General features: G+C 40.8%; 1 protein-coding gene across 1 annotated transcript in view; it reads right to left on the minus strand.

Annotated features, from left to right (window-relative positions):
* The window catches only part of PLEKHH1 (pleckstrin homology, MyTH4 and FERM domain containing H1), a gene marked incomplete at its 5' end in the record, with an annotated part of 45,422 nt that extends 32,968 nt beyond the window's left edge, over positions 1–12,454 (minus strand). The window contains 4 exons of the mRNA XM_080346121.1: positions 57–140; positions 3,385–3,534; positions 6,595–6,657; positions 12,314–12,454. Of these exons, the coding sequence (XP_080202247.1) occupies positions 57–140; positions 3,385–3,534; positions 6,595–6,657; positions 12,314–12,454 (438 nt within the window). The remainder of the gene's footprint in view (positions 1–56; positions 141–3,384; positions 3,535–6,594; positions 6,658–12,313) is intronic.
* Between the last annotated feature and the right edge of the window lie 682 nt (positions 12,455–13,136).

Here is a 13,136-nt window from a genome sequence, read left to right on the forward strand (position 1 = left end):
GCGGCTGCTGAACCCAGTCATAGGTCTTGAAACCTGGTAGCAAGCTAAAGACTCACCTCTCTCAGCTTAAATGTTACCCACTCCTTGATCTTGGCAGCTTTCTCTTGAACAATTTTGGCTTCCTCGGTCCTCAGCTGTTTCTGTGCCAAAAAAGAGATTAGATGCATTAGGAGAGTATAACTAACTGTTCTCACTAAGTTACTGCATCAGGAGTGCCTTAAACATTGAAGCTCCCATTCCAGAGGTAAGATTCAAGACTTCTATTTGGATGTTATTATTTAGCTGACGTCTAAAAAAAATTAAGCTCTAAGTTGTCTTACATGATCACTGGAGTCAAATTCAGAGGGTTGTTTCAAGACTTTGTTGTAGAATAGGAAAATCCAGTTCAGGTAATGATTGCCCACCTATCGCAGTTTCATTTGAGTAGAGTCTGCAACATTTCCCATTTCAGATGTTTTTGCAATGTTTTGTGATGTTGCTGTTTGCTATTGAACACCTGTAGTGTTCCCCCAGCCTCCACACACACTTATTGTTGGCTGGTTAATAAGAATTAAGCAGTGGCTATAAGCATTGTATAAACCAGTGTAATTCTTCCAAGGAAAAGAGATTCAATTGCTGCAGGCACAGATGTATAGCCTTTTAAAGGTGCGTAAGATGGAAACTAATACCAACAATGTATTTAACACACAAAATGTTCTCTTTGAGAAAGAAAGATAGCAGACTCAGGATAAAAAAAGCTCCAAAACTTGACCTTGAAACACTAAGACCTGCTAGGAGGTTTTGAGATAGCGTAAGTGGTTGTATGTTTACATATCCACTAAAACAGGTTCTAGTCCACACAAAGGTGTTATGGGAATACTGTTGATTTGCACAATGAACAATTGCACTTAAGTATCTGCTCCGGCAATATTGCTACAATATAATTTTTGCAGCTGTGTTTTCTCAGCTATGTTTTTTTCCTTTTCTGGGAATTTCCTTTGGAAGATTGATACCACAATCACCTGAAGCCTTCTGTTCATCTCCTGTGTGGCTTCATCAAAAGCAATGCCACTAAAAGGTCTCCTATCTACATAATGCTTTAAACAACTACAAGGAGAAATCTGTTCAGGAGCAAGGGAGGGAGGAGGGGAACATGCTCTGCATGGCACATTCAGCACTGGTTTCTCTAATTAAATGGACAAAGGTAACACTTTCTGGTAGAAGTTGGTGCTTTTCTCACTAGATTTTTACCCACTCCTCTATTTGAACATATTATCATCATGATAATAAAAAAGTCAGTGCTTCATCCCCTCCCTTTTACAATTTTTCACACTGAAGGGTGTAAGGTGACTTAATGAATACCACATAAATACTCAGTAGACTGCAGGAAATCCCCACATCTTCACAGTTTTAATTACCACATGCTATTCATCACCACAAATGCACATTTAAAAGCTCTTATTCAAATATCTTTGCTGACTTTAAAATAGACCTTGGCAGCATTATGGGTAACCGTAACATTTGTAGTTGAGCATAATGAAATAAAAGCATTCAAATCTAATGCTTCAAGAGGAGGATTTATTTAATTTTTCTCCCTGAATTGCTCTGTGTGTTCCCCGTTACTGGGAAACAGCCTTTGCTGGAGTAAAAATATTAAATGGGCCTAGTAGTCTGAAATGATACGGCACATGTAGTGGGTCTACCATAGTCGTCTGAATATCCATCCCATGAGAAATGCCTTTGAATCTCTAATGGCCTGAACTTGTTTCAGATCAGGGACCAAGAGGTAAAATATTCAGAATATTGCTATGCTACATGGTGAAGTGCAACACCAAGATTTTATTTAGGGTCTTAAAGTAGAATAGTGACATGACAACAGCATTGTCACAGAGCTTAGTAAGCCCTGTCTCTAAGCAGAACCAAGTCACTCAGGCACAGCACCCATAGATGCAGTTATTCCACTTTAAGATCCAGAAGCAGTTAGAGATTCTTTGTGTCCCATGCTATTGTGTGTTCCAGGCATGACCTCAGTGTTCTCTTGTTAACACTCTGAACTCCACAACTCTCCCCATCCCAGTGAAAACAAGAAGGATGCCTTACAGGGACCCTTAGTGACCATCCAGCACTACCACAGAATCACAGAAGGATTATGGTTGGAAGGGACCTCTGGAGATCACCTAGTCCAGCCCACCTGCTAAAGCAGGTACACCTAGAGTAGACTGCACCATCCCATCCCATTCTGAAACTAAACTGGCGATCTTAATAGAAAGTATTTCTTGTCTGAAATTTTCAGACTTCAACTTTCACTTGTAGAATCTCATTTGATCTCTTTTTGCTAGAATTTAAAAAATTCTACTACCAGAAGATTTTTCTACTTGTGTTTGTTGATTTTAATCAAATCACAGCTCAAATTTTTGGGGTAAATCAGAATTTGTTCCATTTTTGATTGCAAGAGCTGCTTCTAGACCTTGGTCACTATTGTATAGCTCCTTTCAAACACTCCTTTCCCCTCCAAAATGCACAAACCTCATCTGCATCCTACCTGAGCAAGGTGGCCTGGGGAAGCGACCTGAAACCCAGAATATTACAAAGACCTGATGCCTGACCTCCACACTACATTTGGTCTGAGTAGGTTCAGACATCTTGCCTATTTATGTTACCCTTGAAACAGGTGACAATTAGTTAAATGTAAAATGTAACTCAAATGGTAAACGTATTTTTTTGTGTAAAATTCTAGCGAGTTATTTCCATTTAAAAGTATTATACTTAACAATATATAATACCTCATTCCTCACATTATAAAGACCACAGGGCAAAGTGTTTACTAGAGCCAAAATACAAGCTCTGCTACAGATGTAGCTCCTTCCTACCACCAACTAAGAACGGAAAAAACTAAGAACTATCATGTCGGGAAACAGCTGCTCTTTTATAATGGGGACACTGGACAAGATATGAACTAGGCTAAAGGACTGCTAAAGACTGGGAAAAGTTCCTTCCTAAGAAGCATCATATGCTGAGTCAGAGGTGGGCTACAGAACAACTTTGCAGATCAATCAATATGCTAGGAAGCCAGACAAACACTGTGACCAGAATCTAGCATTACAATTTATGGTCTCAATTCTGTCTCAACACTAACATAAGGAAGTCCTTTAAGGACATTGACCAACATCCTATAATGAAGAGACAAGGGCTACTGACGCTGAAGTGATTCAGACAAAAACTTTAGTTTAGAAAAGAGAAAGGAAAGAAAGGATCTTGCACTGAGCAGGGCATCACTTTGCAGCTGATCTGAAGGCAACTGAGAGGCTAATATGTAATGGAGACATAATCCATACTTTTGAAACATACATTAGAGTCCCTCCAACTCATGAAAGGTACAGGTCTTGCTGTAGAAAATATCTTTACCTGTTTTGCTAGCTGTATCTCCAATCTGTTGATCAGATCTTCCTTTCCTTGCACTGTGCCCATCAGCTCTTGGTACTTCCTGTGCAGAGTGCTGTCTGATTCACTGGTCTTCACATCGGCTAGTTTTATCTTCTCTTCCATAAGTCTTACCTGTAATGACAATTAGAGGGAGACAAAAAACGAAACAATGCAAATGAAGGGGCTGCTTGTTTAGTGGCAAGTAAGACCTCTAACAGAGTATTTATGGGATTCAAAATTTTGAAGTCGGGAAAGGAAGAAAAAAAAACCAACCCAACCCACACCTTCAAGTCACACTTAGCTTATATCCACATGTGTCAAAAGAACACTGTCCATTCATTTGTAATGCTGAAGCAGCAACAGATGCAAACTGAACCATGAACAGATAAACACTTTGTGGATTACGAAACATTTGCAGACTATTGGTCAAAGAGTCCATACAGGCACTATAGTCTACACAGATATATGGGCAAGGCACACCACATTTTCCTACTTCACAATACCATGGTAGGCTTTTTACTAACAAGATATACCCTGGCCATTTGATTCAGATCAATATTTTTACAGGAAAACGTACTACAGAGTTCCTTCCTCCTCCCTCTCTTATCCCCAGCTTAGACAATGTTTTGGCAACTTCTGGCTTTCTGACAAGTCTTTTCTCCAGACCTGCTATGGACTTACCATGTTAGATATTTCAGAAGCTTTGTCTATCTTTGAGCTCGTTACAGTGCCAACACTAGTTCACCTCAGCAGAAGCATCAAAGTAATGCTCCTTCACCACAGAAAACATTTCAAAGCACTAAAATCAGGCTGTTGCTAAAGACTTTCAGTTTTTTTAGCAAATTTTAAAACCTCTTTGCTTTCTTCAAAACCTATGTCTCTCAATATATCAATTTGTTTTATTATTACCTCGTATTATTGCAATGGATTATAAGACTTCATTTCTAAAGGTGCATGGAATTCCACCAGCTTAACTCAAACATGCTAACTGCAGCATTTGATGATGGGAAAATATCTGGTTCCAACACATCCCAGAGTGACCCAATCTGCAAAGAAACCAACTTCAGATACTACTAATTTTGCATGACTTTGGAACCAGGAAGACAGAATGCAGGCAATGATGTGAGCACTTCACAGAATCTGTGAAGAGAGTTACTCATGCTCCGTTGGGCAGCCTACACTTCATACTTGCAGAAGCTGCGTTTTGTCCTCCTGTCTGCCTGCATTAGGCAGAGAAGCAAACTGCCTCTTCCTCACACTGAATCAGAAAGGTAGGCGCCCAACATGTGAGCCAGAAAACTAAGCCTGCTGAGTCGGATGTGTTTTCATTAGAGTTTAGAGTGATTATAGTAAAAAGAAACAGCCCCTCCTTTCTGTCTGATGCCTAAATGCTGACTCTGTACTAGAGGCTCAGAGAGGGGACTGCAAACATGTGATTTCCTTAATTGAGGTTGGCAGCTACAGGGAGCACATTGAATTAACAAATCCAGCCCCCCAGACTCCTGGAGAGAAAGATAACAAGGGATTTTAGACTTGATGGGGAGCCCTCTCATTTGTCAGCTGCTTCTCATTCATGGTGAACATACTTGTTAGTGGAACGAAATGGCCCTACTCCTTATGTTGTCACTTCTTCAGGCTGTCAGGCAGCAATGAAGTATTTCTCTAGGAACACTTATCTCTGGATGTGGATAAGGCCACTGGAAAGGCGAATCCTACAACTTTGAGGGTTGCTAGTCTTTAGGATCTGCCAACACATGGCTGCAGAACTGCTGATGGCAGGTGAATGAAGGCAAACCTCATTTCTCCTACACCTCCCCAGCCAAGTTCTCCCTTTCTTGCCCATTCTCTGACCTGGCTTTGACTTGCCCTCCATCTGCTCCCTTGCTGCCACTGCACCTTACCATATCACGGACACTCTACTCCTGTCATTGAGGTGCCTGCTAGTATGAAACTTCCTTCATTGGCCTGTCGCAATAACTATATTTCCTGCTGGTGCTGTCACAGTGACAATGTTACCTTTGCCTGTCTTGGCTGGGCATGGACTTACTGACACCACTATCAAGAACAACTCTGGTTCTTGGTTGGCAATTATTGATCTACCATAGAGGCCAACGACATGCTGATGAGACATGACATCTTTCCTATATTTAAGCTGGTCAGAAAAAAATCTTGACATCAATATCAAACTGGCACAGAATAGGAGGTTTTGCAGACAGAATACTTTACCAGGTGCTTCAAGTTCCTGATTCCTGGGCAATATTTTTTCCCAGTGCTTATAACACTGCCTATTCAGTCCTTCACTACTGAAGTCCTCTTCAACAGCCATTCTTGGCTATTTTGCATAGCTCTTAGTTCTGTGCTTTAATCTTTGACTCAATGCTCAGTCCTGGAACTCTTGACCAGCTTGAGCGAGCTGGTTCACTCCAAACCTTCCCTTCAGCAGTGGTCTGCAGTGATGCTGGAGCTCAGACCATCTGGCCCTTCTTGGCTCTTTTGTTTTTATAATACTCCTTACAACACAGACTGTACAACAATCTGCTTCCCAAAGGTCCATTATTCCTTACAGCCTGGCTCACAAGCTGAAATATCTCTCTCTCTCCCCTTCTCCATTATTCAAGAAGCATAGAAGGACTAGCTTAGAAAATATGCCTAATTTTTAGATGATTACAGTAATATGAAATGAATCCAGCTCTTACTGCTTTTCTCCCAAGCCAGAGCAGTAATTACTGAAAAGAAAGTCCAAAACTACTGATGGGTTTTGCAGGCACACCCTTACTTCTTTCGCAGAACCTCTTCTACTTGTAGACAAGTCCTTACCAGTACTCTTAAGTATTTGTTTTCTGAGGACCTGCTGCCAGGCAGTTCTGTCTCTGCACTTTAATCCTGAGGTATAGCATCCTTTTCTGTAACCAAAAATGCCTATCATGGATGAGAAGTAAAGGCTGTGAAGCTGAGACACAGATATAAGGTGCTGGTTTTCACTTCAGATTGAACCTATTTAGGTGCCTATCCATAGCTCAGGCTGAAAGACTGGGAAGGAGACCAGAAAATCCGTTCACCACCTAAAATCAATGTTTCCCTAGCAGAGCAAAGCACAGCACTGCAGCGTGCTGTCTGTATGCTAGACTGTGGGGAATTTAGAGTAAGTTCCTGCTTGGCTTGTACCGGAGCAAACAGAAGAGAATCTCTTACCTGTTTCTCTGCATCCTCAGCTCTTTGTTCTGCTTCTATCACTCTCTGTTCCAACTCCTGCATCTTCAGAGCCAAAAGGGAAGAAGGGGAGATGGGGAAAGAAAGAAAAGAAATTAACATCTCCTGGAAATTCACGTTTTACCCAGGAATCTTCCATTTCTTGTGCAGGTGTACAGATCTTTGGCATTTTGGGGGTTAACTGGACTGCTTTGATGTGAAAAAAAAATAGCGCCTTTGACCTTTTTCAGTCTACTGCCCTACTTTGAATTTACCGGAACTGTTTTCTCATTAGTGAGCTTCATCATTCATTACATGGGTCAAGGGAATAGTCCCAAAGTCTTGACCCCGTCCCTAAAATTTACATATCATGGGCTCTCCTTGCAAGAGGCCTGTCTACAGCATGCCATTCTTTCCTGGTTTTATTTCAGCTAGGATTCATTCAAGAAAGTAAATAAAAATGAATACATCTTGGAAAACTCACAGCAGGTCCTCCACAATTCCACATTATAACCAATGAGTACTTTGCTTTGGCTTCTAATGCATCACAAGATCATAACTGACAAGATTAACAATGATCTTAATTTTCCTACGTTTCTTTTAATTTTAAAGAGCTTTGTTAACTGACAATTCTGTGATTCTTTATCTGAGCATTGCTGCTATTGATGTCAAAGGACACTGAATAAGATTTTATTCTAAATGTGTATGAATCACTTCATTCTCAGTGAAACGCAGATATACCCGGGATTCCTCTAACAACTTACCACTAAAGCCCAGCTTGTTTTTTAAGCCAAATAATATAAAATCAGTGACACTGAGTTTCATCCACTAACTTGCAAAATTTGAGAAATTCTTCACAGAGTATCCACCATTTATTTGTGTTTTACTAATAAAGGAATGACATAGAAGCAGCTTCAGAAGCTTAAAAGAATCATGCTTCAAGCAGAAAACAAACTATAAGAGGAACTGAACTCCTTTTCTCTCCCATGCATTTTATGATCCTTGATAAAGCACTGGAGCCAAGTATTCAGGCTGGTCAGTATGAGTACCAAAACAATACTTCTGAAAGTGGGACTTATTCCCCTTGAGCTGACCGCCGAGACTGGAGACATGATCATTCCCATGTTTCCATTTCCCTTCCTTCAAATGCCAACAGGACAATTTTTCAAACATACACACTGATCATAAGAACAGACTGACATCTATTGACAAACGTATCAGAAAGATACATATATGTAGGCACCTCAATGGTCATATAACTAAAAAAGCCATGCCGCAACAAATTCAAATCATGAAGATCAGAAAATGCCACATTTAGCATAATACCTCTCAGGTTTTTCTTGGTGGAGCAATTGATGACATCATGGTTTACGGAGCTTAATAACCAAATCACAGACATTTCTTTGGTGGAGGAACAGAGAGATGCCACAGAATATTGCACAGACAGCTGAAGGTCCTCTGACTGAAAACCCAGCCTCTGAGAGTCTTGGTAGAGACTGAGTTTAAGGTAATCTAACGCAGATAGCAGCAGTCTGGGTTATGACATGCATTTGTGTCCATTAGGAACAGTGATCTACCCATGTATTTATCTGTTAGTCTCTGGATAGTCATCACCACAGACAGGTAGCAGCAAAACACATTGGTGAAAGACAGATGCTAACTGGATATATAATACACCTTGTGAAACAAAGACAGTAGCTTCAGAGTAACTTTCTGACGAATTGTCAGGGTCTACATTCACAGCACAGACTTTAGATGAATCTCTGGATGTTTTCCCAAAGGCTATCCTCATAGATTAAAAATTCAATCCTTTACAAGGTGCGTGATCTTCATGAAAGATTCGAGTTATTTTAAGACAGCACTGCTCTGATTGAAAAAAAAAATAAATCTTTGTTGTCTCAGCCTTGTGATAGTTTGCATTGCATTGCATTACTAGCAGTTCTGGTTTCTGATCAGGACAGAGAATGTATGCAGAGACCATTCCTGATCACTGGAGTTATGAAACTTCTTGTGCAAGGAGGGTGACCTGGCTAAGATCCAGTCAAATAAATTACTTTTGTCATCTTAATTCCCTCTGTAACCTTAAATGAACTTCGACTTTTTTTAACTTCCTTGACTACATTGTTGGGTTGTCCTACTATGAACTGTTAAATAACTGCTATGTTTCTCATGTGCACAAAATGATTACTTCACCCATCTCTGGTGTCATCTGTCTCACTGGAGCGCATTCAGATTTAATACATCCATGCTTGTAAGGCTCTTTCAAATCCCTCAATGAATTAATAATAATGCTTGGTATTTACATGGGTCCTTTCATTCAAAATGCTTTATAATTTGACAAATGCTACTAAGCAATTTGACCCAGGTCACATAAAAAACTTAGTGACCAAGCCAAATTCAAGTAACTTTTCTCCCAGACATTAACCCAGACAGCTTGCATGGAGAAAAACAGGCCCGGTTGTCTAGCCATGCTTGCAGGAGACAAAAGAGGATTTTTCCAAGTGCTGTTTATTGCAGTAAGACAGAAGCAGGTTAAAAGCTACCCAGACAACCCTTGTAAAAGCTGCAGAAGACCCTTCTATCAACCATTCACATAGGCTTTCCTTCTCCTGATGGCTCAGAACACACTAAGTAAAACTGAGTGAAAAAAGTTCCTGCATATGTCAGCCTCATTTTTGTCCTGTTGTTCTCTTTCAGAGCTCAGTCCTAACCAGGTCTTGCTGCCAAGGCAACAGTCTGCTATGTTTCTCCCCAACAGAGAGAGGAGTATCCCTTTCTTTGTATGTGTACAAGAACGTCAGAGTGGAAACAACTGCCTGTTTCCAAAGAGATCACAACCTCTGCTGACATCTACAAAAAGGCAGGACCCAGGGGTCTTGTGCCCTGTGAGGCTCCAGCAGGATGGCAGAGCTTTGTCTCTGAGACCAGGAGCTGGGGTCCCTCTGCTGTCCCAGCCCGCAGCCAGGACCTATGGAGTTGGCTGACACTGCTCAATAGCCAAGACCAGGCTACCAACCTTCAAGTTCACACCATGCGAACTAGGGCACTGGCAGTTAAACTCTTGGGTTTTAAATTCCTCATGTTCTGAACAGTGATTTAGATTATTCAATCTAAGCAGATTTTAATAATCGGAGGTATTTAAACTGTTAGCGCACATTGTGCTACCAATGTCAGGCATGAATGAGCCGCTGGGGCTTTTTTGCGAGTTAAAATAGTAAAATCTGCCTTAAAACAATAAAATTAGTTATAAAGACTGATTTAAAACAACCTAGCTGGTGAGCAAGTATCACACTGCTTTTAACATCATTCTTCAGTTTCACGGGCAAAGCCACTTTTTTTTTTCCCTGCTGCTGCAAACCATATCAGAGGATGTCAGGGGCAATGCTCACCACAGCTTGGGCAATGCAGCTTCAAACTGTGCCCACTTCACATTTTTTCAATATCTTCTCCCCCACACCCAAAAACCCCAACTATTTGAAAATGTGGTACTCTTTCAAATATGTCTGAATCTCTTTTCTCTCACAGAGAGAGCAGCAAGGAGAAGAAGAAAAAAGAAGAAAAAAAAAAAATCACAGTTACTGTAAAATCTACGATAAAAATCTGTGGAGCTGGCATCACTACGAATAAAGCATGCACCTTCTCTGGTTCTGCATCACTGCCCACCTGAGGGGATGCAGCGTGGACAGGAGCCCAGGTTGCTGTGACTACTGGGGAGCCCTGTGGCAACGGAGGAAGAGGGATGGAGGGTCTCTGAGCAAACTGTTGGAGTGGTTGGGAACCCAAGGCACAGGACGCTTTCCAACAGCAACGGTCAGCATCAGCATTGCAAGGTGAGCACGTGCTCTGGTGCCTGAAGTCCATCTGTGCCAGATAAACCCCCTGGAGCTGCCCCACGGTCCCTGAGGCTCTCCCCTTCCCACACAACATTCGGAGTGGGGAACTGTAAACCTGAGAGCTCTTTGACTCTGCAAGTAGGCCTACAACTGCCCTGCGCAAGTAGTTACAGAGTAACCTGATCACTGAACCAAGCTGCTCCTTAATCTTAACAAAGGGAACATCGGTCTGACTGAATGGCTGGATTAATGACAGTCAGGCCCCTTCCTTGAGGAGCCCCCTGAAGCAGATGAAAATTTCATTCTCTGCCACAGCCCACAAACCTCCCTACAGAGACAGTCAAAAGATTTCTGGCAAGTCTATTCTCCAAAAACAAAGTTTGATAGGTGGGTTTCTTTGTTTTGCATGGGGCTGGTCAGACAGTCTCTCAGCGCAGAAATTAATAAAGCATGAGGCCACAAGTTCCATAATGCAGAAAATGTAAAGTATTGCACATAGAGTACTGGCTGTCTTTACCAGACCTGAATCACATTTATACATGATTTTTAATTTTATTTTTTTTTACAGCTTTATCTAAATAGACTTTACAGCCCCTTTCAGTGTTTTCCAAGTTATCAATAAGGTCCCTCTCAGGAGCTACCTTGAAAAGATGAAGAGAGTTCTTATAATTGCATAATTTCTTTAAAAATGAAGGACGGAATGAATGCTTCATGCAGTATAAGGCACTAGTGGAAAGGTAATTGCAGTTAAAGCAAGGATGAAAATTGCTCCACTCTGAAGTAGATGTCATTTGGATGTAAAAACATGCAAAACCAACAAACAAGAATATACACATAAAAGTTACGTAATACAACATAGAGCAAAAGTGAGTTTAGAACATATCTGTCATCAGGTACAGCTGAAAAGCACTTGGAGTAAACTGCAGTCAGTTGTGAAGACTTCAACTTTGTTGGCACACTGTGACTGAAAGAAACTGTTCTCACTTTCCAATAGCAATTGAATATCTGAGTAATCTTGGACTGGACTGTGATAGTGTAAGCCACATTTTGAAACAAAGAAGGAACCCCACAGCAACCTACAAACTTAGATTGTATGCAAATTAGAAGTAGTGAAAAAGCTTTAATTCACATAACTCAATTTAATGTAAAGAAAAAACACCAAAAATCCACACAATGATGGAAACAAAAACAAACAAACAAACAAACACCAAAAACCACACACAAAAAAACAAAACAAAAAAACCCCACAACACCCCAGCAAGACCCTCAAATCTTTGCCAGTCCTCTCCAATAGGGCTGCAAATGAATTCACTTAGTGCACTTGAAAGAAATTAGTAGGAGATGCCTCTAAAAGCACCAATGTTATACAAGTTTCTAACATCCAGATCTCAAAGCACTCAGTCTTGCTCTTCAGTATCCCTAGAATGTTTTGACTGGGTATGCAATGTTATTCTAACACTATAGCAGTACATGTACCCCTGTCCAGTATTTTAACATTCCAGTGTAATCTGCGCTCCTGTAAGCTTTTCTATTGCCAGCCAAGTCCCGATCCTGCTGTTCTTATGCCAAATATCCATCTTTGTTCTGCAGCTGCCCCAGTCACTTTACATGTTCAGAATATTGTTCATACAGCATCTTCCAGTAGAGTCCAAATACCTGGTGATTTTCCAGTAAACAAGGTCAAATTCTTATTTTCATTAATGCCACTTTACACCACTCTGACAAGGCACATCTCTGTATCTCAAGTGATAAGCGTAGTGCAATGCCATACTGTAATCAAGGAAGAGATCCCCACTGCAAGTAACAGTCTTATTGGATAGCTCAGCTTTTAGGGATTTTTTGCTTTCATGCCATAACTCAGCACACAGTAGAAGCCACCACTGCCTCACCTTCTCGGCTAACAGCTCTCTGATCTTGCTTGCCTGCAAGCGGAATTTGAAGAGCTGGGACTCCAAGGCAAGGCATCGCTTTTGCCAGTCCATACAGCTGCCATTCTCCACTGTGAGTTCTGCCATTGTGAAGTTAATCATCCATTTGAGATGTTGTCTGAGGTGCTCTAAAAATCCTACAGAAAAGAAAGTGAAAAAAAAAGAACGTATTTTAGAGCGGCAAACTTTTCACCCCTGGTGCTTAGTCTTCCTTCGTCCATCTTACAGGACTGCCACAGGTCACTTTTTAAATAGATAACAGATAAATATTCAAATAAACTTTTACCTTCACTAATGCATCATGCTGTATATTCCTCAAACATCCTTACTGCCACCCTTACATCCTTGCTCAGTATCTACATACAGACTAGGAGTATTTTTACTCCTGCCTCCTTTGTATCTGTATGGCTATAAACTCTCAAATCACTAAAACCTCTTAAATATAACTCAAGTCACAGACCCATTATTCACTTGAGACACCAGTGTTTTATACAAATGTGATGTATGACGCAACAGTGTTCCCAATCCCTAACTATTTGATACAGTCAGTCCACAAGGAGACTGCAAGACTAGCTATACCACAGTATCCAAACAATTGCTCTGTTAAAGCATAAAGAGATCCCAGACAGGAATAAGCTAAGGCTGAAGACAAAACATGCAGGTCTACTCAAGTCCTTGTACGCATCAAGTGATATACACAACTCCACAAAGTGGAAAATGCTGTGGTTTTTGAAGTTGTTTTCTTTTGTTGCTCAGGAACTGTTCAGACATATCAGATATTTTT

This window comes from Nesoenas mayeri (genome assembly GCF_963082525.1).
Source record: "Nesoenas mayeri genome assembly, chromosome: 5".
NCBI lineage: Eukaryota > Metazoa > Chordata > Aves > Columbiformes > Columbidae > Nesoenas > Nesoenas mayeri.